At 39.8% G+C, this 21,380-nt stretch overlaps 2 protein-coding genes across 2 annotated transcripts in view; both read left to right on the forward strand.

The window, feature by feature from the left end:
- Positions 1 to 1,169: 1,169 nt before the first annotated feature.
- Positions 1,170 to 21,380, forward strand: part of LOC139728883 (valine--tRNA ligase-like) — a gene marked incomplete at its 3' end in the record, with an annotated part of 47,820 nt that continues 27,609 nt past the window's right edge. The window contains exons 1-17 of the mRNA XM_071639818.1: positions 1,170 to 1,557; positions 2,577 to 2,677; positions 3,131 to 3,261; positions 3,849 to 4,013; positions 5,409 to 5,490; positions 9,339 to 9,458; positions 9,986 to 10,094; positions 10,525 to 10,704; positions 13,277 to 13,401; positions 14,012 to 14,115; positions 14,682 to 14,840; positions 15,393 to 15,483; positions 16,298 to 16,394; positions 17,753 to 17,823; positions 18,383 to 18,508; positions 19,959 to 20,063; positions 21,193 to 21,346. Of these exons, the coding sequence (XP_071495919.1) occupies positions 1,170 to 1,557; positions 2,577 to 2,677; positions 3,131 to 3,261; positions 3,849 to 4,013; positions 5,409 to 5,490; positions 9,339 to 9,458; positions 9,986 to 10,094; positions 10,525 to 10,704; positions 13,277 to 13,401; positions 14,012 to 14,115; positions 14,682 to 14,840; positions 15,393 to 15,483; positions 16,298 to 16,394; positions 17,753 to 17,823; positions 18,383 to 18,508; positions 19,959 to 20,063; positions 21,193 to 21,346 (2,308 nt within the window). The remainder of the gene's footprint in view (positions 1,558 to 2,576; positions 2,678 to 3,130; positions 3,262 to 3,848; positions 4,014 to 5,408; positions 5,491 to 9,338; positions 9,459 to 9,985; positions 10,095 to 10,524; positions 10,705 to 13,276; positions 13,402 to 14,011; positions 14,116 to 14,681; positions 14,841 to 15,392; positions 15,484 to 16,297; positions 16,395 to 17,752; positions 17,824 to 18,382; positions 18,509 to 19,958; positions 20,064 to 21,192; positions 21,347 to 21,380) is intronic.
- Positions 6,824 to 8,422, forward strand: LOC139728887 (tigger transposable element-derived protein 4-like). The gene has a single exon (XM_071639823.1). The coding sequence runs from the start codon at positions 6,842 to 6,844 to the stop codon at positions 8,420 to 8,422; it is 1,581 nt and encodes a 526-aa protein (XP_071495924.1). The 5' UTR covers positions 6,824 to 6,841.

Below are 21,380 nucleotides of genomic sequence, written 5' to 3' on the forward strand. Positions count from 1 at the left end.
GACAAAAGGGAAATATACCTTCATTTGCAACTATTAATCACTTTGAATTGATCTTTTGAGCTATGCTTATTATTATAGGCCCAAGTTGCAGACTTCGCCTGATGCGTGAGAAAAATGGGTGTCATGCGTGAGATCGTGAGATGGCCCCTAAATCATTTAAATGCTTGAGTCTCGCGCAGAATGCGTGAGACTTGGTAGCTCTGGGCTAGTGGTGGTACAAGATTTTACCCAAACCAAAGCCGAGTTATACACTGTAGTGTGCCTCATCTTTCACAAAGTGCAAAATCTTGCTCCAATACATGAGTAAGTTTATAGACCATACATTAGTTGTTTTATGTGACACCTTGGAGTTCGACATCAATAGAAGTGGTCCACACAAATTCTTGAATTTAGCACAGAAATGGCAGCCATTTTCTGTGAAAGGAGAATGAGTAGCTGCACAGTCACAATTGGCCGTAGCCGTGTACGTGTACGTAGTACATTTTGTGAAGCTGAATGTTTGAAGTCTATGAGTGACAAAATATGTGCTTGTAAGCGCATTTGCAATTGTTGAGTACGTGTGGCAAATGTTTGTTTATTGTGACATTAGAGCCATGCAATGAAACGTGCGCTATCCATTTTTGCTTGAACAAAATTGCACAGCTGACAGCAACAGTGTGTGATGGAACTTTTGGCCCTAAATGTCATGTTTTGACTAATTGGATAGCTACACTCTTTTTAGGTTTTGTATAATATGTAAATTTGATCAGTCTCCAAGAATCAATGTGACTATCGTACTGATTGCTTGTGTTCTTTACTCTTTGTATGGTTTTTCTAGCAAAAAAAAAAAAAATGACCATAAAACAAAAACAGGTAAGTTATATTTTTGAATGAATTGTTGAAAGAATAGACTAAAAAGATAAGGAATGATTGGCACACATTCAAACAAATTTTTATCCACAAACTGAAAAGAAATTTATACAGAAGAACAATTTCAAAGCCTTTCTTAACACAATTTTTTTTAATACTGGCAGTAATGCCTTGATTACCATGTACATTGATCATCAAAGAGGCTAAAATGTTATGAAAAATAATATTGAAAGTGAATTAGATCTTGAAATGTCTTACTTTTCAGATTACATTCATGTGCTGTATAACTTTCAGAAATGGGTACCTCTTGATGCTGCAAGATGTCGCTGACCAACGCACTCAAGCATTGGTACATCCCACTCAAGAGTGGCAGTGTTTTGCACCGGCTGCGCTCCTCCATCTTGAGGTTAAGAGGGCTCCACTGCACGGCATCAGGCTGCAAGTCAGAAGGGCCTTCTTTTGTGGACAACAAAGATGATACTACCATCAATTCATCTGGGTCATCCCTTGGAGGGAATTGGTCAAGGGCCAAGGCAGAGAAGCAACGAAGGAGGAAAGAACGTCTGGATGCCATCCGGAGGACAGAGGATGATGGAGAGATAGAATCAGATCAGACTCGCAGGAGGAGAGAAGCAGCCAGTAGGAAGAGTGGGAGAGCCAAGGATGTCATCACCTATGATTTACCAACCAAGCAGGGAGAAAAGAAAGGTTTGTTTTTTCATTTTGGATTACATATCAGAATCAAAGTTATCACATACAAAAGGTATCAAAGAGTTTATCCATGGAGTTATCTGTGGCAGATTGATAGTACCTGTCTAAATGCACCATTACAAACTTGACTGTGGGCCATTGTTGTTGTACTGGCTAACAGGAGCTCAAGTTTTTCCTGATAATTTGAACATTGATGGAACATTTGATTTCCTGGTCAAAACACAATATGCAGCCACTGGCAAGGCTGTGCTAGAGTAAGGGTTATGTCAGGGGTTTTATTTGCATTGTAGATATCTGGGGATGATTGACGGTGCTTTTATTATCTATTCAGATAAGTGACATTATAATACAATAAGGCCCGCTACCTCCGTTATTTAGAAATATTATTTCTAAATGATGGGAGGTACAGCTTGTAGCAGGCCTTATTGTAAAATCTATCAACTTTTGAAAATGTTTTTACATGTATTTCATTAGTGTTTTGATATTGGATAACTTGGAACTGACCTCTGCTGCCTATGGGTCTTGCTGAGAGAAAATTATGTTTACAGTGGACTTCATTTTATATATTTGAATACAAAGATATTATTTCATGTACAAAGCAGTGAGCAGATGTGTTCAGTTTTTATGCTTCCACCACAAGGTGTCACCGGAGGCATTAAAAATGTTTCTTGAAATATCGTATATTTGAAATATTGCACATTTCTAATTATTCTCAAAATGCCTTTTCAGCCGCATTCGAGGTATTGTCTAGGAATAGAGTTGGCCTGTGATATTCAAACTTGTTAGTTTCGCCCTTTGATTTTTAATTAAGTATTTGAAGAGAAAACACAACAGAGTCATATTTGTAGTTTACTGCGTAGTCATGTTGAAGGGAGGTCTTTGAATTAATCTATCTGTATCTATCTATCTATCTACATTTGTATCTATCTATCTATCTATCTATCTATCTATCTATCTATCTATCCATCTATCGATTTAATTGACCAGTAATAGTGTGCAATAATACTGCTTTGCAGATGTAACAGCTCCACTCCCTGCTGCATACAGTCCCACATATGTAGAGGCATGTTGGTATGACTGGTGGGAACAGATGGGCTTTTTTACACCAGAATATCAGGTAAGAATTGAGTCCAGTTCAGTTGTACACATCAGAAGTACAGATAAGTGATCCCTCTTATAGAAAAACTCTCCTAGTCAATTTTTTATTTTTTTTTTTTGCATCAGTGTCAAAATAATCCAGAGGTCGAAGCAGTGAACACAAATTCAGTGAACACAAATTCAGTGACTGATTGGAGAAAATAAATCCTAAGATGAAAGCTTTTAATGTTGTCATTGTGATTTTGGTTTACCTAGCTCTGTTTTCTTTATGATTTTGTTTTCTGATATTAATCAGGGGCCCATGCTTTTTTTTTTTTGACTGAAGAATTCAATCTTAATCTGTGAGGCCAAATACATTAAATTTGAAACTCTTGAGAGTCAAATGCAATATCAGTTGAAAAAGCAGCACAAAGGGTTTCCTATCTCATCACCTTCTGTTGAATTTATTTATTTTTTACCCTGAAACCTTTAGACCAGAGAGAACCAGACAAGGGGTGTCAACAAGACACCCTTTGTGGTATGTCTTCCCCCACCCAATGTTACTGGAGTTCTACACCTTGGCCACACCCTCACTGCAACTATTCAAGACAGCCTTGTCAGATGGTAAGTCAATGAGACTCAGGCACTCAGGGATAGTATAACAAACAGGAAAAGTTTTCTCAGATATAAAGCAAAGTCCACACACTTATGAGTGGAAATGTAAGTGCTACAAGACAATGTGTAAGTTATGACAACCAAGTGCCAGGAAGTTGACTAAAATGTGAAGTGTTTCCCACTTTGCCCTCCATCCAGACTCTAATGTTGCTTGCATAGTAACCTACACTTGTATAGGGATCTTCATAGGCTTCAATATGAAGTTTTCATGTTTTTTTCACTGTTCTAACCTTACGTCTATACCTAACACATGATGCCACTATGCATTCTCCCCGAGGGCAGAAGCCAATTCATTCAAATGAGAGCAGCTGATATTTGTTTGCAAAGTATGTATGTTTGTTTTGTTTTGGTTTTTTGTTTTTTTTTTCATTGTCCTCTAAAGGACAGAGAGAGAGAAAAAAAAAATCATAATAACTTTTATAGAGACTGGTGGTGATTATATCAATGATGCAAAGTTGATATTACTGGTGGAGATTATAGGGATGACTGAAATGATGCCAAGAAAAGCTACAACGAGGTGTACTTCTGTCTTGCAGGCACAGAATGAGAGGTGACCCCACACTCTGGCTGCCAGGCTGTGACCATGCAGGGATTGCCACTCAGGTTGTGGTAGAGAGACATCTACAGCATGAAAAAAGGGTCACCAGGCAGGACTTGGGCAGGGAGCAGTTTGTCAAACATGTGTGGAAATGGAAAGAAGAGTGAGTGTACAGCACCCTGTGTTGGTGTTTGTCTCTCTCAGTTTAATGGCAGATCTTTATTGACATTACAAGCATGCTGTATGCACTCATATCCAAATGTATGTGTTCATGCCATTGGCCAGCCTGCTCCCATACAAGTATGGATTCATCTTATATACTTTTTACAAGCTTTTCAAGCCACTGACTGTACTTTGCAGTAACAAGGGACAGCTGTGTTTATGCTTACAGTATTACTGACATATATGTTTTTAGACGTGTGTTTATTCAATTTCAGCAGTTTTGAACACAGAATCTGATGTATGCCCACATGTACAAACACACACAACCATGTGCACTCATATTAACCCTATTACTAGGCCGGGCTATTTAGGTAGATGGTAGAGCCAGGCCCGACTCCCAGGCCCCCCTCCAGATCTCGGCCGTTGACGCGCGATCACGACGAAAATTGGCACAAATATTGCCCATGATGTAATCTAAAGTACCACACAGTAAAATTATAAAAAAGAAATAATCATTTATGCTAAATTATGCTAATTTATGCATAATGATGCATGAAATCAGACAATTTAGTATAAATCACTAAATAAAGCTCAAAATGGGCACATTTTTTGTGTGAATATTCTTTTTAGTGTCCTGAACAAATATAAGCGAAAAAATTGTGCCATCAGAAAAAAATTCTTAAGTATTTTATTGTTTTTTGAATTTCTTATGTATTTCTGTGTTTTTTCAACTTTATGTTTTTCATTGTTTTTCGATGAAACTTGTCCACGACATTTTTCCGAACAAGAAAATATGTTATTAATTGATTTTAATCAATAAAACCCCAAAATGATCATGCTTTTATGAAATTTGCCTGTAAGCACAGTTTGTATTGAAATTGTACACGAATTCACATTTTTGAGCAATTTTTTGTCTGACATGCACGTACATACTGTATTTATGCGCAACTTCGGAACCGGGCGCCCGGGCATCGCAAATTTGGTGTCAAAAGATTCTTGAGACTTGAAAGAAAAAAGTCATGAAACGTCGCGGCGATAGCTTTTCGCGTTAGCGATACATTGCGCGGAACGTCGGGGGGGGGGGGGGGGGGGGGCCTCAGAGCCCCCTCCCCCGGCCTAGTTAGGGTTAAATTCTGATGGTTTTGTTGGTGTGTCACAATATTAAGGAATGTCTCGAAACTGCCAATAGTTAATTTCTCATTTTGTGCTAGACTATAAGACAGTGCTTCTTTGTATCTGTAATGCAATCAAAAGGAACTCACATCCTATGTGAACAGTATACAGCAAGTTAATCTTTCCCAGCATGTTCTGTAACTTTATACATCATTCTAACTCTTCGGACTATGCTGTGAAGCTTGATCTATTAAAATGATATGATATTATATTTTGATGACAGGAAAGGTGGTGAGATATACCAGCAGCTGAGAAGGCTTGGAGCTTCCCTTGACTGGACTAGAGAGAGTTTTACTATGGATGAGGTACTAACAGTGATAATGAAATGATGTGGAGAAGGTCCCAGCTTGGGGACTACTTTTTTATAAAGACAAAGAAATGACAATGTGATAATGACAATGATTACTCCAGAATAGTCACATGCACTTGGGAGAAATGTAATATCAGTAATCTATTAGTATCAGTGTGTCCTCAAGTAAGCCATACTAATTATCAAGTGTTGGATTATTTTTCCAGGAAACATAAAACAAACAAATAAATGTATGCCCCACTCACTATTCCATGAAATCACAGTAAATTCATTTCATTATATTGAATTTTAGATAGAGTATATATATATATATATATATATACAGTCAAACCTGTCTTAGCGGCCACCTGTCTATAGCGGCCACCTGCTTATAGCGGCCACTGAAAAATCCCCCGAACGAAATTTCTGTGTTATAGACCCTCTATATAGCGGCCACCTGCCTAACGCGGCCAGCGGCCACTCATTTTGTATCCCGTGGAGTGTATCAACCTGCGTATAGCGGCCACAAAAATTTACCTGAACGGTTTATCAGACATGAATATGTTGACTTTTGCATTCTTTGCATACATTCTTCAGACTCCTATAGCTCTATCACACAGACTTGATTGACAAACGCAGCTCTTCGTCGTGAAAAGCCGTATTATTACTATGCCAACTTGACTAGATATAGGCTTCAATAATGCCGCCCTGAATATATGCTACAAAGGCAAAGACAGCTTGCAATATCATCATAGAATTTTACCAATATGCCGAATAATTAGTGATTAAAATTCCTTTGAATACACATATAAGGACAATTGGATTCTCGTTTCGGAATATTGTTTATTGTTCACGTCAGCTTTGCACATTACCGATCCCCGCTTCAAAGTCGCTCGCGCGCAATCCCCACACATGCAAATCCGGTACGAACCAGTACTTCACGCTCGAAATGTTATTTTGAAGACTTACAAAAATTCAAGATAATCAAAATAAAGATTCGATATTCAAGGTAAAAATGTTTTGGAAGTTAATTTATTTTTATCAATTCAACAACGCCTTTATTTTGGTTTTTTTTTAAATGGATATTTTTTTTCCATTGAAGAGCTCGAATCTGTCTTGCCCCGAGAGAAACAACGTCAGCATCGTCAGTGTCCGTGCTTACTTTCAGCCAATTGTTACGCACCAGCTGTATTCTCCCCCTACAACGCAACAAAGTTATCAGCACCGTACGTCGGTTTTTTTTTTCTTTTCTTTTTCTTGCATCCATATCGCATTGCATCACATCGTTTTCACCGCCGTTCAAGTTCTTTTTTGTGTGTGTTTTTTTTTTCTTTTTCTGAGTTTGCTTCGAATACCACAACTCCCAGATGGCTGCCAACGCTGCAAAAGCGCCAGGAGGGCGGCATCAGCTCTCCTTAGAAAAAAAGATGGAAGTCATCAGAATGCACGACAAAGACAAGTTGAGCGCCCGTACCATCGCCGAGAGGCTTTCTTCTCAAGGGCATTGCTGCGGGAGAACTCAAATCCAAAACATACTGAAGAGGAAGCAGGAATGGATCGAGGTGTTTGAAAGAAATGTACCACTCGACCGCAAACGAAAGAACCGAAAGACAGCAAATGATGAACTGAACGCCATCCTCTACGAATGGTTCAAGGATTGCACGGCTCGGCTTCTCCCTGTTAGCGGTCCTCTTCTTCAGCAGAAGGCAAGGGATGTAGCAGTGCAACTACAGCTCGACGACTTCAAAGCATCAAACGGCTGGTTGGAGGCTTTCCGTCGGCGGCACAACATCATCTTCGGCAAGATGAACGGAGAGAGTGGTGGAGTCGAGACAGATGTTGTAGATGACTGGAAACAGAGGCTGCCCGAACTGTGCGCTGACTACGATCTCCGTGACATATACAACATGGATGAAACGGGACTTTTCTTCAAGGCATCTGTTGATTCTACCCTCCACTTCAAAGGGACAGACTGCTCTGGCGGAAAACGGTCAAAGGAGCGCATCACTCTCATGCTGTGCGCCAACGCCGTCGGAGAAAAGGAGCCTGCGATGATCATCGGCAAGTCAATCAAACCACGATGCTTCGGTAGGATCGAACGTAAGGATCTCCCTGTGGACTATCATGCAAACAAAAAGGCCTGGATGACCAGCAATCTCTTTGAACTCTTCATGACAAAGTTCAACGAGAAGATGAAGCGACAACGTCGAAAGATCCTCATGCTCCTTGACAATGCTCCTAGCCATCCTCACTTGCAGTTGTCCCACATCAAACTGGTCTTCCTTCCTCCGAACACCACTTCCGTCACCCAGCCCATGGACCAGGGAATCATACAAGCAGCGAAGTTGAAGTTCAGAAAGCGTCAGTTGAGAGGGATCATCCAGCAGATGGAGCAGGAACCAGGCTTAACTGCCCCTGATATCATGCGACGTACCAACCTCCTCCAGGCCATTTACTGGGTCGATCAGTCATGGAAAGACACCAACGCGGAAACAATACAAAAGTGCTTCCGCAAGTGCGGTGTCGGCCCCCAGGACGTCGGTGAGGTAGAACTTGAGCCAGAAGAACCAAGCGATGGACTGGAAGATGTGTGTCAGAAGGAGCTGGAGATGTCCTTGGAGGACCTGGTGACAATCGATGCTTCTCTCGTGACAACTGATCCTGACCAGGCTTCAACTGTGCAGGATTTTCAGCGTCGGCTTGAATCCAACCATGATGACGGTGAAGACAGCGAAGAGGAGGAACCACAGCTCAGCCAGCTCAAACTCAAAAATCTTGTTGATGTCGGGAAGAGCATTGCAGACATACAGGCATTCGCAGTGAGCAAAGGGTACGCCGAGATTCTCAAAAGATGCGATGGCTTGGAAAATGCAGTCCTCCGAGAGCGTCAACGACAACGACAGGAGGTCCGACAGACCACGATGCTTGACTTCTTCAAAAAGATTTGATGTTCTTTGACACTTTCTAACGGCTCTTTTCAGTGCCAACCATTACCAAACGGCCCTTTTCAGGGCCACAAACGGCTCTTTTCAGAGCCAACATGACACCGAGTGAGATACGTCCCCGTCGTGGTGTCGGTAATGCGTTGGCCTGGGTCGCGTAGCTGAATCTCACTATACATTTGTAGTCAAATCTTCACAAAAATAAAAAAAATAGTAATAGAAAAAAAATCAAAAGAAAAGAAGAAGCCTAAAATAAAATTAAAAATGAAGTAGGCCCTACACGACTTGTGAATTGCACAAACAAAATCTTCGTACTCTAGCTGCTAGTGCAAACTTATTTGCCTATTTTTAAAGAATAACATTCGGTATTCCATGCTATTGTGCAATACACGTGTTAAAATGCAAAATGGCCGCCGACCTGTCTATAGCGGCCACCTGTCTATAGCGGCCACTTTTTTGGTTTCCCTTCGGTGGCCGCTATAGACAGGTTTGACTGTATATATATATATATATATATATTTGTGATACATTTGTACATATGCAAATTAAACCCTTCAACAACATGAAACTGTGATCATTCACACCAAATTACAGCCTAATGTGAAATCTCTTCTGGCTGTGCATCACATGTAATTTCAATACCACTGATGTTGTACAGATCATTATCATTGGTATGATTATTGCCACTCTTTTTACTGTAGATTAAAATTTAGTTCTTTGGTGTGTCATGTTTGGCATGTTGTCCCTTTCCCAACATCTTTCTGGGTGTAAAGGATGTAGGGACATATCGAATGAGATATTTTCTATGAATAGGAGCGATGTAAATCATTATATTGAAACACTGTGAGATATAATCAATGACATCAAGATTTATATGGAAGATTCTGAGAATTACAGATTTCTAATTTGTTTGAATTTTCAGAGATTCAGTGCAGCAGTGAGAGAAGCGTTCGTTCGACTCCATGATGCTGGAATAATCTACAGGTCAAGCCAGTTGGTGAATTGGTCGTGTGCCTTGAAGTCAGCTATATCAGATATAGAGGTAATTAATGTTTTAATACTTTGAGCCATGTCTTCACTTCCGACTAAAGGACACTTTTTGTAACTCATTGTATCACACTGTGTTTACTTTATTGAATGAAGAATATGTGTTTTAGCCATAAACAAGTAGTTTAGTTACTGGTTAATTGTTACTATATCAGTTACTTGTGGCTGAATGACAAGATATTATGACTTCTTTAGTGTTGAGAAATGTTTTGATTGAAGAGCTCTGTAGATATGGACCCAGTACAACATATGACATACATTGTAATTTGAGTAGATTCTGTGTGTATTTATACAGTTGTTACAGGGATGTTCTGCATATCTTCCCTCAAGAAAAAGTCAGAAGTACATGCTATAAAATGTTATTTGTGTGACACAAGGAACTCTATCAAAGTTTTGAATATGTTGTTGGAACTCTCAGAAACATGTATTGTGCATAAGGAATTGGAACAGCCTGGTCAACACACAAATTCTGTCCAGCAATGACCATCAACAACCATCAGTCATTTTTTGCTTCCTGACCAGGTTGACCAGTTGACCCTGATGGGAAGGACAGGTGTGAATGTTCCAGGTTATAGCGCCCCCATCGACTTTGGAATGTTGATATACTTCTCATATCCAGTGGAAGGCTCTGGTAAGCTTGTAGTAATGTTATTTTTGCCATTTTTTTAAACACTACTTCTTTTTTTTCTTCTTCTCACATTTTCCAGAAAGTAGAATTACAGTGTCATTGATAATTTAGCCAAATTTAAAGTGACCAGGATGAGGAGCTTGAATTGTTACATTGACACTAGTCAATTATTTTGTTTTCCTCTATTGCTCTTGAATGTTCTCAAACAATTTATCCACCTTTTACACATATATAGTCAAGAAATTATCTCAGCTCAGTGGAAATAATGAGGGCCTATCTTTTGTGTTGGTACACTTAAACTCACTATTTTACAAGAGCTTAGAATACTAGATTAATTTCTCCCATCATACACTCAAAAGATGTCTGTCAGTTTTGTGAAACTGCCCTGTAGAAAGAATACAAGTTATGTAATCTAGACATAATTTCTGTCAAGATTCCCAGATCTGTGTGGCCACAACTCGGATTGAAACAATGCTGGGTGATACTGGTATCGCTGTCCACCCTGAGGATGAGAGGTACAGACACCTTGTCGGTCAGTTTGCCATCCATCCATTTACTGGACGAAAACTGCCCATCATAGCAGATGACCATGTGGACAGAGACTATGGAACGGGTCAGTTGTATTTGTTTGTGTGTCTGTGTCAGTGTTTATCCATACTGTCGTCTGTCTGTCTGTCTGTCTATCTGTTAATGTGTGCTTTCAAAAATTCTTTTGCCTTTTGTACTGGACATGCCACCAAATCACAGTTTTTAGCTTACCTGAGCCGAAGGCTCAAGTGAGCTCTTGCGATCGCTCTTTGTCCGTCGTCCGTCGTGCGTAAACTTTTACATTTTCATCTTCTTCTTGAGAGCCCCGTGACCGATTTGCACCAAACTTGGCAGGTAGCATCCCTAGGGGGATAGGATCTTAATTTGTTCAAGTGGGCACCATACCCCACCTGGGGGGCCCCCAGATGGGCCCAAACCCCCCAAAATTAAGGAATCTTAAAAAATCTTCTTCTCTAGAACCAGAAGTGATAGAGCTAAGTTATTACTATGAATTTATGTACATTGATGACTGTAGTCTCAAGTTTGTTCATGGCGGAATCAGGGGTGCCCCCCTTGGGACCCAGGGGAGGGGAGTGGGGAGGGGTCCTAATGGGGCCCAAATTGTACATTTTCATCTTTTTCTTGAAAATGCCATAATGAATTTTCACCAAAGTTAGCAGGTACAAAAACTTTGTAGCATCCCTAGGGGGAAAGAATCTCATTCCCTTCAAATGGGCACCATGCCCCACCTGGGGGCCCCAGGGGGCCTACAATAAATTTGGACCGAAATTGTAAATTTTCATCTTTTTCTTAAAAACCCTATCACTAATTTCACCAAACTTGGCAGGTAGCATCCCTAGGGGGATAGAATCTCAATTCCATCAAATGGGCACCATGCCCCACCTGGGGGCCCCAGGGGACCCCCCCCTAAGGAATCTTTACAGATTTTCTCTAGAACTGGAAGTGATTGAGCTAAGTTAATACAATGAGTCAGTATATTGATGACTGTTGTTTCAAGTTTGTTCATGGGAGAATCAGGGGTGCCCTCCCCCCCCCCCCCCACCCCCTTGGGACCCAAGGAAGCAGGATGGGATGGGGGGGGGGTCCAAATGTGGGCCTAAATTTCATCTTCTGGCTGAAAACAACATAATGGATTTTCACCAAATTTGTCAAGTAGCATTCCCATAGGGATAAGATCTCAAAGTCTTTGAATGGGCACCATGCTTTCCTTGGGGGCCCCAGGGGGTCCAAACCTCCTAAATTAATAAATGTTAGATAATATTTTTCTCTAGTTCTAATCAAAAGTGATAGGGCTTTAAGTCTTTTTTCCCAAGCTGCATAATCCAACGTTCTATAAAGTACAGTGTACTTGGCAGGTATTTTTTACCAGTGTGATGGAATATGTAAATGGAAACCATGCCCCCAGCTCCCAAAGCTACTCCCACCATAAGTTTCCAATGTTCTCAGGTAAGAGTCTGCAAGAATGCATGGAAGGTGAACTTGCGATACTCAGGTGAGCGTGTGACCCGCGGGTCTCTTGTTCTTTTTGAACCTGTCAGGGATGAGTCCAGAGTTATTTTTATTCATATTTCATGATATTTGTTATCTTGAAGTCTTATAGAGGGAATATCATATGAATCAAATACACCACTTTAGTATAGATATTTGTTATTACAGGTGAATTATGTCTGTAGTATTGCCCAAATCTCATTAGAAAGCAGGTGTGGTAGTGGATATTGCTCATTGATTAAACTCGTTCTGATAATCAACTTACCTTAAAAAGAAATTGAAGCAAAGTTTTGTCCCTTCATCCTTTTTCATAGTGAAATAATTCATTGTACTATAAGAACGTGTACATGCACATCGTTCTATTTATTATCACTGTCATCTACACAAAAGTTTGCTATTGATTTGTACTTTTTCTTCTTCATAGTTCAAGTGTACATACTGTTTGATTCTTTGTAATGATGGACATACATTTATCATATCAAAGCAGGAAAATGTCAGTCTCATTTTATCACATGAATTTATTAGGTTATGGTATTACAAGTTAGTTTATGGACTTCAATATAGTACAGTTTGATATTTAAGTGTTAACCTGGGAAGCACTGTAAGTGACTATATCCATCTTTTTAATATTCTTGTACGATTTAAGGGATCGTATAGTTTTGGTCGAGACCTAATTTCAGGTTTCTAACATTTTTTGGTGAGATAATGAGAAACCTCTTATGAAACATGAAAGAGCATGTAATTCTATGAGAATTCAACATTTATTTGATGAAAATTGATTTTGAAATGGCTGAGATATCCAAAAAAGAGCGATTCTTATAAAGTGTGGGACCCACACTTTATTACGATCGCTTTGTTTTACTTTGTTTTTGGATGTTTCAGTCATTCCAAACCCGATTTTCATCAAATAAACTTTGAATTCCTCTTAAAATGGTATGCTCTGTACTATATCATAAGTGTTTTCTTGATATCTCGCAAAAAGTTAAAAGCCCAATTCTCATCTCCACCAATACTGTACTATCCCTTTAACTACATGTATGCTTGTTATCTTATAGGAACTGTAATCCTGCAAAGTACTCTTGTTTGTTGTGAAAGTGTTACTCAGTTCTTCTTCATCCTAAGCATTCATTTTGTTAATGTTTTAACAGGTGCAGTGAAGATCACTCCAGCCCATGATTACAATGACTATGAGATGGGAAAGAGACATGGCCTGGATTCTCTGAGTGTTATTGATGAGAGTGGCATCATCACAGCTGCTGGCCGGGATTTCAAGGTTAGTCATCCGGCAATAATTGCCTTGTGTTACTAACCCATTGAGGATGAGTTCTGGGTGTACTCAGGCAGGTGTCTATGGAAAATGCATGTTGTAGCAAAATCAGCCCGTCTTTGAGGGGTTAACAACACTCATTGCAGAATCATCTTCATGCAATTCTAGCTTCTAACTACTTAGTAAATTGACCTGTCTGTGTATTTTCTTGTTCTGCTAAACTTTAAATTATGTGTATCTCACTGATTGCTCAACCTGACACATTCTGGTCTGTCTATTAACCTGTTGAGGATGGTCCAGAGTATACTCGGGCTGGTGTCTATGGGAAATGCGTGTTGTAGCAAAATCAAACCGTCCTCAACGGGTTAAGACAATCCATTGCAATGTACAGGCCTGTACCGTCCTTCTCTGAATACCAAGTGAACTTCAAAACAAACTGTGCAATTCATTATAACAAGCCCAAATCTCAATTCTATGATATATGTGTAAATTTGTTATAAGCTGTTGTACCTTTCTAATTTTATTCTTTCTAACAACCTACTGTTGTCATAATTCAGAAGTTTTTACACAGTAATCCAAAAGCAGTTTAGTCACTTTTGTGCATGTCTTTCCACAGGGCATGATGCGTTTTGATGCCCGGAGTGCTGTCCTACAGGCCTTGAAGGACAAAGGCCTCTACCAAGATGTCAGGGATAACCCCATGAGCATTCCAATTTGCAGGTGATGAGAAATTATCTCTGTGAAGAAAGAATCAACAGTTGATTATCTTAGGGCATTTATTGAAATGGGTCTAGGGCAATTACCCCATGGGCAATTACCCCGGACCCTTCCCCTGACCCTAACCCTAATCCTAATCCTGAACCTAATCCTAACCCAAACTCTATACCCTAAACCTAACCCTAACCCTAATTTAGCCGGGGGTAATTGCCCTAATACGATTGAAATATCAAAAAAGAAGAAGGTTTTTTATGAAATCTCAAATTGATTCAATACATAGCAACATTCCAAGTGATATTATGTTTGTAACAAATGTTCTTGTGCTTCCAGTGATAGTAAAAGATGATCTGTGGCTGCTGAAAAGTCATGACTACAGTTTTTGCATTTCAAAATGGCTGTCTCAGTTATCCCGCTGTTTGATAACATTGCTTCTCATAATTATATATGATTCAAAGGTAGATAGACTAAATCTGGTCATTGAATCTGAAGCTCAATATTTATCTCACTTTTAATAGCTACTTGAAATATCCTTTGATATCTAACAGCAATTTCTTTTATCTTCTCCACAGTCGGTCAGGTGATGTAGTGGAACCCTTCCTCAAATCTCAGTGGTTTGTGAAGTGTGCGGAGATGGGGCAGAATGCCCTGAGAGCAGTTGAGACTGGTGACCTGACAATTGTACCGGACATGTATAACAAGACTTGGCAAAGCTGGCTCTCCAACGTCAGGTATTAAGTGATAGTGGCGGTTGTGGTAGTTATTGGTGATGGTGGTGATGATGGTGATGGTGATGATGATGGTGATGGTGATGGTGATGGTGATGGTGATGGTGATGGTGATGGTGATGGTGATGGTGATGGTGATGGTGATGGTGATGGTGATGGTGATGGTAATGGTGATGGTGATGGTGGTTCTGGTAGTTGATGGTGATAGTGATGGTGATGGTGATGGTGATGGTGATGGTGATGATGGTGATGGTGATGGTGATGGTGATGGTGATGGTGATGGTGATGGTGCATGCTATAACGATTCTAGTGAGCAAAATGTCCTCAAACAGGATGCCTTTAGGGATGCTTATCTACTTGTTACCTGATTTTGGTTCATGATACTAAAAGAAAAAACAATAACAAATTACATCAACCCGCCCTAGGGAGGGGATATGAGATTAGCACTCCTAGACTTGTTTCCTAATTCATACTTAATGTTTTTATGCTCATCTGATATGTTGTCATGGTTACCATAATCCTATAAAGAGGTCAAATGTGTTATGTGTCAAACAGGGACTGGTGTATATCTCGTCAGCTGTGGTGGGGTCATCGAATCCCAGCTTACCGAGTGACTCTTGATGGTATGGATCCCACAGACAAGGAGGTAACATTCAACATGAAATCTAGAGAATCTGTCTTAACCCGTTCCTCATGCAGTTCTCTGAGAAGTTTCAGTGCCCCCAAATGAGATTCTATTTGCCCGTTGACAATGAACGAACAGGTTGGTATTCTGCCTGTGCGAAAGTAGTCAAGCAGTACATTGCACATGTATTCTCTTTCCATGGTCAACTGCATGTGCTGGGTGAACACAGCACTGAGGGTGCATATGAGATGTAGTGATACATGTGGTGTGTAAAGAGATAAAACTCTGTATTTACCTTTTAATACACTATTATTATAATGACATTGTAGCCTAGTTCATGTTTGTGAACCTGATGGTAGAGTTACCTGGGGATATTTTTTTAGTCATCAGTTTAATCTCAGAGTGACTAGGTCTCCCTGAATCCGCAGGAGGCTCCCTCAAAAAACAAAACAAAACAAAACAAAACAAAACAAAAAAAGCCTCTCTGGTTGATGTGATAAGATAAGATATAGATATATTACTCATTGGTCTGGGAAATTGTGTTTTTTATTTGTATGCATGTATCCCATTGAAGACTAGTCCCGAGTATATTTTGGCAGGTGTTGATGGGAAATGCATGTTGTGGCAAAATCACTCCACCCTCAATGGGTTAATGGTCAATTATCTCAGTCCCTGATTGCTTTTTAAAACCTCCCTGATGTCAATGTATAGATGTAAACAGCCCTGTGATGTAATAGGAAGAGAGCAAGATATTTGATATTTGTGGACTGTTATGTCTTTTATCTCTCACCATCCCCTGGCTCTATATCTCTCTGTCTGCTTTTCCCAGGGAGAGACTACATTGTGGGTGAGTGGTCAGACCAGGGAGGAAGCTACGCAAAAAGCAGCCAGCAAGTTTGGGGTGGAATCCCACCAGTTGTCACTGACACAGGGTGAGAAAAGTGGAGTGTAGAACATACAGTTGAACCTCTCTTATCCGGCCTCCCTTTATTGGGATGTCTCTATTATACGGACGCAATCTCGCCGTGATTTTTTTTTTAAATACAATTACAGGAGGAAAGGGGGATTCCCAACTCCTTGAGAACTCCTACACAAACACACATGAATTGCATATTACTTCCAAGATAATCCAACATGATTAACATACGTTACATCAAATTTCCTTCCAAATTGCTTACCTTCAGACATTTTAACATCCCCAAACATCCCCAAATCATAGCAAGAACATGGACAGATTATGCACTCGAGTCCTCTCATATCGCATTGCCACATATAGGTCCATACACAGCCGTTGATATGACTAGATAGACATGCATTGTTTCGAGTCATTGGCTGAGCAACGAATGATATTGAACACTCAAAAATTGTTCACACACAGTACACACACAAAGAGAGAGAGAGAGGGAGACCATCTAACAATGGTGACCTACAGTCGACTTTGCTGAGCCGTGATGATTGAATTTTGAAGCGTAGTTTCGTCGACTCGTACTGTTTATTTTCAAGATCTACTTGATACATTTCTTAATAATTATTTAGGTAAATCATCCCAAGAATTTATAAAAGAAAATGATTTCATTCTTGCAAACACGAACCTCTATTTTGGGGTCTGTTACTGAGTGTAACAATGAAAAGGTTGCAGTACACATTACTACATGTGGTACTACAAGTACAATGGGCTACATCAGTACATGTGTATGTATATGTACATGTATAAAGTATTGAGTCTCTCGTATCCGGCCAAATCCCTTATCCGGATGAGCCCCGGTCCCGACTTGTCCGGATACGAGAGGTTCAACTGTATGTATACAGTATACAAGTATAAGTATACATCTCAGGCACAGCTAATATTGCTTATAGTAAAGATGTTTCCCAGGAATTTGAACCAGATATTTCTAATAGTTGGTGTGGAATTAATGGATGGTAATAGATCTCCAAGCATCCGCTAGACATTGGTGAATGCAGTAAAGACTAGAGCCATTAGAAATATTCATCATTGAAGTAGAGAGGTAGACATACTAGACACAGATCTCCTAGTTTAGTTCAACTTGATGATATCTCAAAGTGTGTGTACATGTTACATACATCAGATGCCTTTACCATTACTGCCTACCTTCATTCCATACCATGAATGTTGCAGGACAATTCTTGCCCAGATTACAGAAGGTCATGTTGAAACATACCAGTTTTCTGAAGAGGTGATATTCCTTTGTTTCCCAGCCCAGACATATTCAGTGATATAAGCATAAACTAAAAAGTCTGAATGTATCATCCTCTTCTTGCACTGATTCAGATGAAGATGTCTTGGACACTTGGTTCTCCTCAGCTTTGTTTCCATTTGCTGTACATGGCTGGCCAGGACAGGTAAGATTTGTTGTTATCCATCTCACATTGGTGACTTTAAGCATTTTCATATCGTCTTTAACCCGTTGAGGAGTCCCATTTATATTTGAGTTAGTGTCTATGGGAAATGTGTGTTGTAGCAACATTAGTCCGTCCTTAATGGGTTAAATTGAAAAGGCTGTGATTCTCAAGATCCTGACTAATTAGATTGTCTCACAGCAGACAAAAGCTGTGGAATTAAATCATAACCAAGGGGATGATCGTCTTATGTATCCACTCATACATTCCTGTTTATAGTCTTATATTTCTACGTCAGAATAAAGTCTTATATTTTTGCCAAATGCATTATTATTGTATGCTCAAACAGATTTCACGCTAATGTTGCAGCTGGTAATCAGCTTTTACTTAAACTTTTTTTGCGGAATTGGAAGAGACACATTGCCCATGCTCACATACCACATAAACAGTGCACCAGTCATGACTACACAGTGTACTTCAAAAAGCTCACACTTTTAGATCCAACCATGATTTGCTGGTGGTGTAATCTCTCTAGCTGAAAACTCTCTATCTCTCCCTGCAGACTGAGGATCTGGATCGGTTCTATCCATGCAGCATCCTAGAGACAGGATATGACATCCTCTTCTTCTGGGTGGCCAGAATGGTGATGATGGGTCAGCAGCTGACTGGCAAACTGCCCTTTAGCAAGGTACGTAGGAACTTGGATAATGGCTTGGAGGAAGGGTTAGGTTAGGAGTGAAATTAATGGAGCTCTGAGGTCCAGGGAAATGGCAGGCATGGGGTAGGGATGGTATCATGTAGTACATGGCAGGAAATTGGTATTTTTCTAGGAAGATGTTTGATGTAGGATTTGATTGTAACATGGTGTTTGCTATTAGGTTCATTTGTGATGTGGTGGTGGATGTACAGTTTGTTTGTTTATTTTGTATTTTCATATGACAAGATGTTTCAGCTGCATTAGCTGGCCTTCCATGGGGTCCAATTGCATATGCTGTTGGAGGGGAGGTGGAACCATTTCTCAGAGTTATGCACCCTGCTCTTTGTGATGAATGAATGAAGCAGAATCTTTTGCATGCGATTGCATTGGTTGTGGCTCTCTTTAATACACGAGGGATCTCCTTTATATTGTCCTATCCAAGGGCAAAGTGTTTTGCCTCTTACTAGAGGGAACGGCATGAAAACACACAACATTGCTCAGTAAGATTCACTTGGGTTTGAATCCTCTCCTGAACCCCATTTGATTGAAAGGCAGATGCCAACTGAGCTACCTCACTACCCTGTAAGATTATACCATGGTGTTTGATGTGGTGTTACATTGTTCGAGTGTTTGATGTGTGGTAATAGGATCTCCTATAGTAGTGTTTGATGTCAGTGTCAGTACACATAAATGAAGGGAAAGGCAGATCTTGTGATGGACACTGTCTGTTTAATTAAGTTCATTGTTACAATCCCTCTATAAATAAACATGTTTGAGTGATCTAAGTGTTAGAAGTGAACTTTCCTACAGATTATTCTCATTAGGTAGTGTTGAAGGTGGGGATTTATGTGGATGAGAGAGGATGGGATGGATGTGGTTTGATCTCTGGGGTCACTGGTAACAAGTGGTAGACAGGTGTTCGGTGTTAGAAACATTCCTATTTCACAGTGTTGGTATACATCATGATAGGGTTCAGGTGTTAGACAGGTGTTCAGTGTTTTATACATTCCTATTTCACAGTGTTGGTATACATCATGGGAGGGTTCAGATGTTAGACAGGTGTTCAGTGTTTTATACATTCCTATTTCACAGTGTTGGTATACATCATGGGAGGGTTCAGGTGTTAGACAGGTGTTCAGTGTTTGATACATTCCTATTTCACAGTGTTGGTATACATCATTATAGGGTTCAGGTGTTAGACAGGTGTTCAGTGTTTTATACATTCCTATTTCACAAATGTTGGCATGCATCATGGGAGGGTTCAGGTGTTACGTATTCAATGTTAGAAACATTCCTATTTCACAGTGTTGACATGCATCATGGGAAGGTTAATGCAATACAGTTTTACTCGTTACATGTAGTCTGGTCTTGAGATTGTCTTTATTTGATATTCATTGTGATGTCATTAACTGATTTGTTTGTTTGTTTTCTTTGTTTTAAGGTATACCTACACTCAATGGTCAGAGATGCTCACGGGCGCAAGATGAGCAAATCTCTGGGCAATGTCATTGACCCTCTAGATGTGGTGCAGGGGATATCTCTTGAGGTACAATAATGTGACAAATTACTGTCTTATCTCATAATGTACAGAATATTGGGACGTAATGTTCAAAGATCACATTTCACAGTCAATTAAACAGAATTTTCATTTTGTATGTTATTTGTGTGTATGTTACGTCACTTTCACCCATTGAAAACGAGTCCCGAGAATACTGGGGCAGATGTCTGTGAGAAATGCGTGTTTTAGCAAAATCAGTCTGTCCTCAACGGGGTAAGACCTACAGCAGCTGTGTAAAGGAGCCCTTGTAAGAGTTATTAAGTACATTTTAACTTTTTTTTTCATGCACACAAAAAATACAGAAAATTGTAGAAAAGAAAAGAAAGATTTCTTGAAACTTTGCAACATGGTTTTCTTATCATGTAGCTGTTTGAACGTTCGAAATTGTTATCCACATTAAGCATTTTTTGGCTAGTGTGTATTCTTTATCAGAGTAAATGCACTGTACACTAAAATACTATTAAACCCTAGCCTGAACCCTGTGTTTTCTCACTGTACTTAGCTAGTGTCCAATATGAAGTGTTTTTCTTTGCCTCCAGTGTGCATGTACAGATATAATCAACCTGGTAGAGCCACTGCTCTTCAGCTGTTGGTACCTAGCTACACAGTGTGACAAGAAAAAAAAAAAAAAGAATGTGCAGACTTACTACACACCTGAGCAAGCAGTACTAATTAGGAGCATTATACTGACATACCCTGTGATTTTCAGGGCATGATATGATAGTCTTTTGCATCTCATTGTTTGCATCACCAAATTAAAAAAAAGAAGAAGAAAGATTGGATGAACATATCATATTATTCAACTCTAAAATATGATAATTGCCTTGAACAGATTTTATATCATCATGTAGTAGAAAATATTGCCCTCTTGGGATAGTGTAGTGTATCTGTTAGCTCATATAGTGTTATTTGATACAGTACAGACAAAAAGCCATAGAGCGCTTATTAATTAAAAGACCCGCAGATACTGAACTCGTTCATTATCTTTCTTCAGAAACAATCTCCCACAGCGCTGACTGTGTGGATGGATACCATGTAATTTTCACAGTGTTTTTAACTAGTGACCTAGGTAGTAATTTTTACATTGCCCTGTCCTTGCTGGCAACCTCCTCCCCAGGAACTCCAGGCCAGACTGACCCATGGTAACTTGAAGCTTGACCCCAAGGAGATGGCAGTGGCCATGAAAGGTCAAAGGTCGGACTTCCCTCATGGGATTCCTGAGTGCGGAACTGATGCTTTGAGATTTGCCCTTGCTTCATACAACTCACTAGGTAGGTACTCTGTACATGGACTTACATGCAGTAT

The sequence above is a fragment of the Diadema antillarum genome, unplaced genomic scaffold (assembly GCF_040938485.1).
Source record: "Diadema antillarum isolate AM-2024a unplaced genomic scaffold, OU_Dant_1.0 seq00000204_RagTag, whole genome shotgun sequence".
NCBI classification, from domain to species: domain Eukaryota; kingdom Metazoa; phylum Echinodermata; class Echinoidea; order Diadematoida; family Diadematidae; genus Diadema; species Diadema antillarum.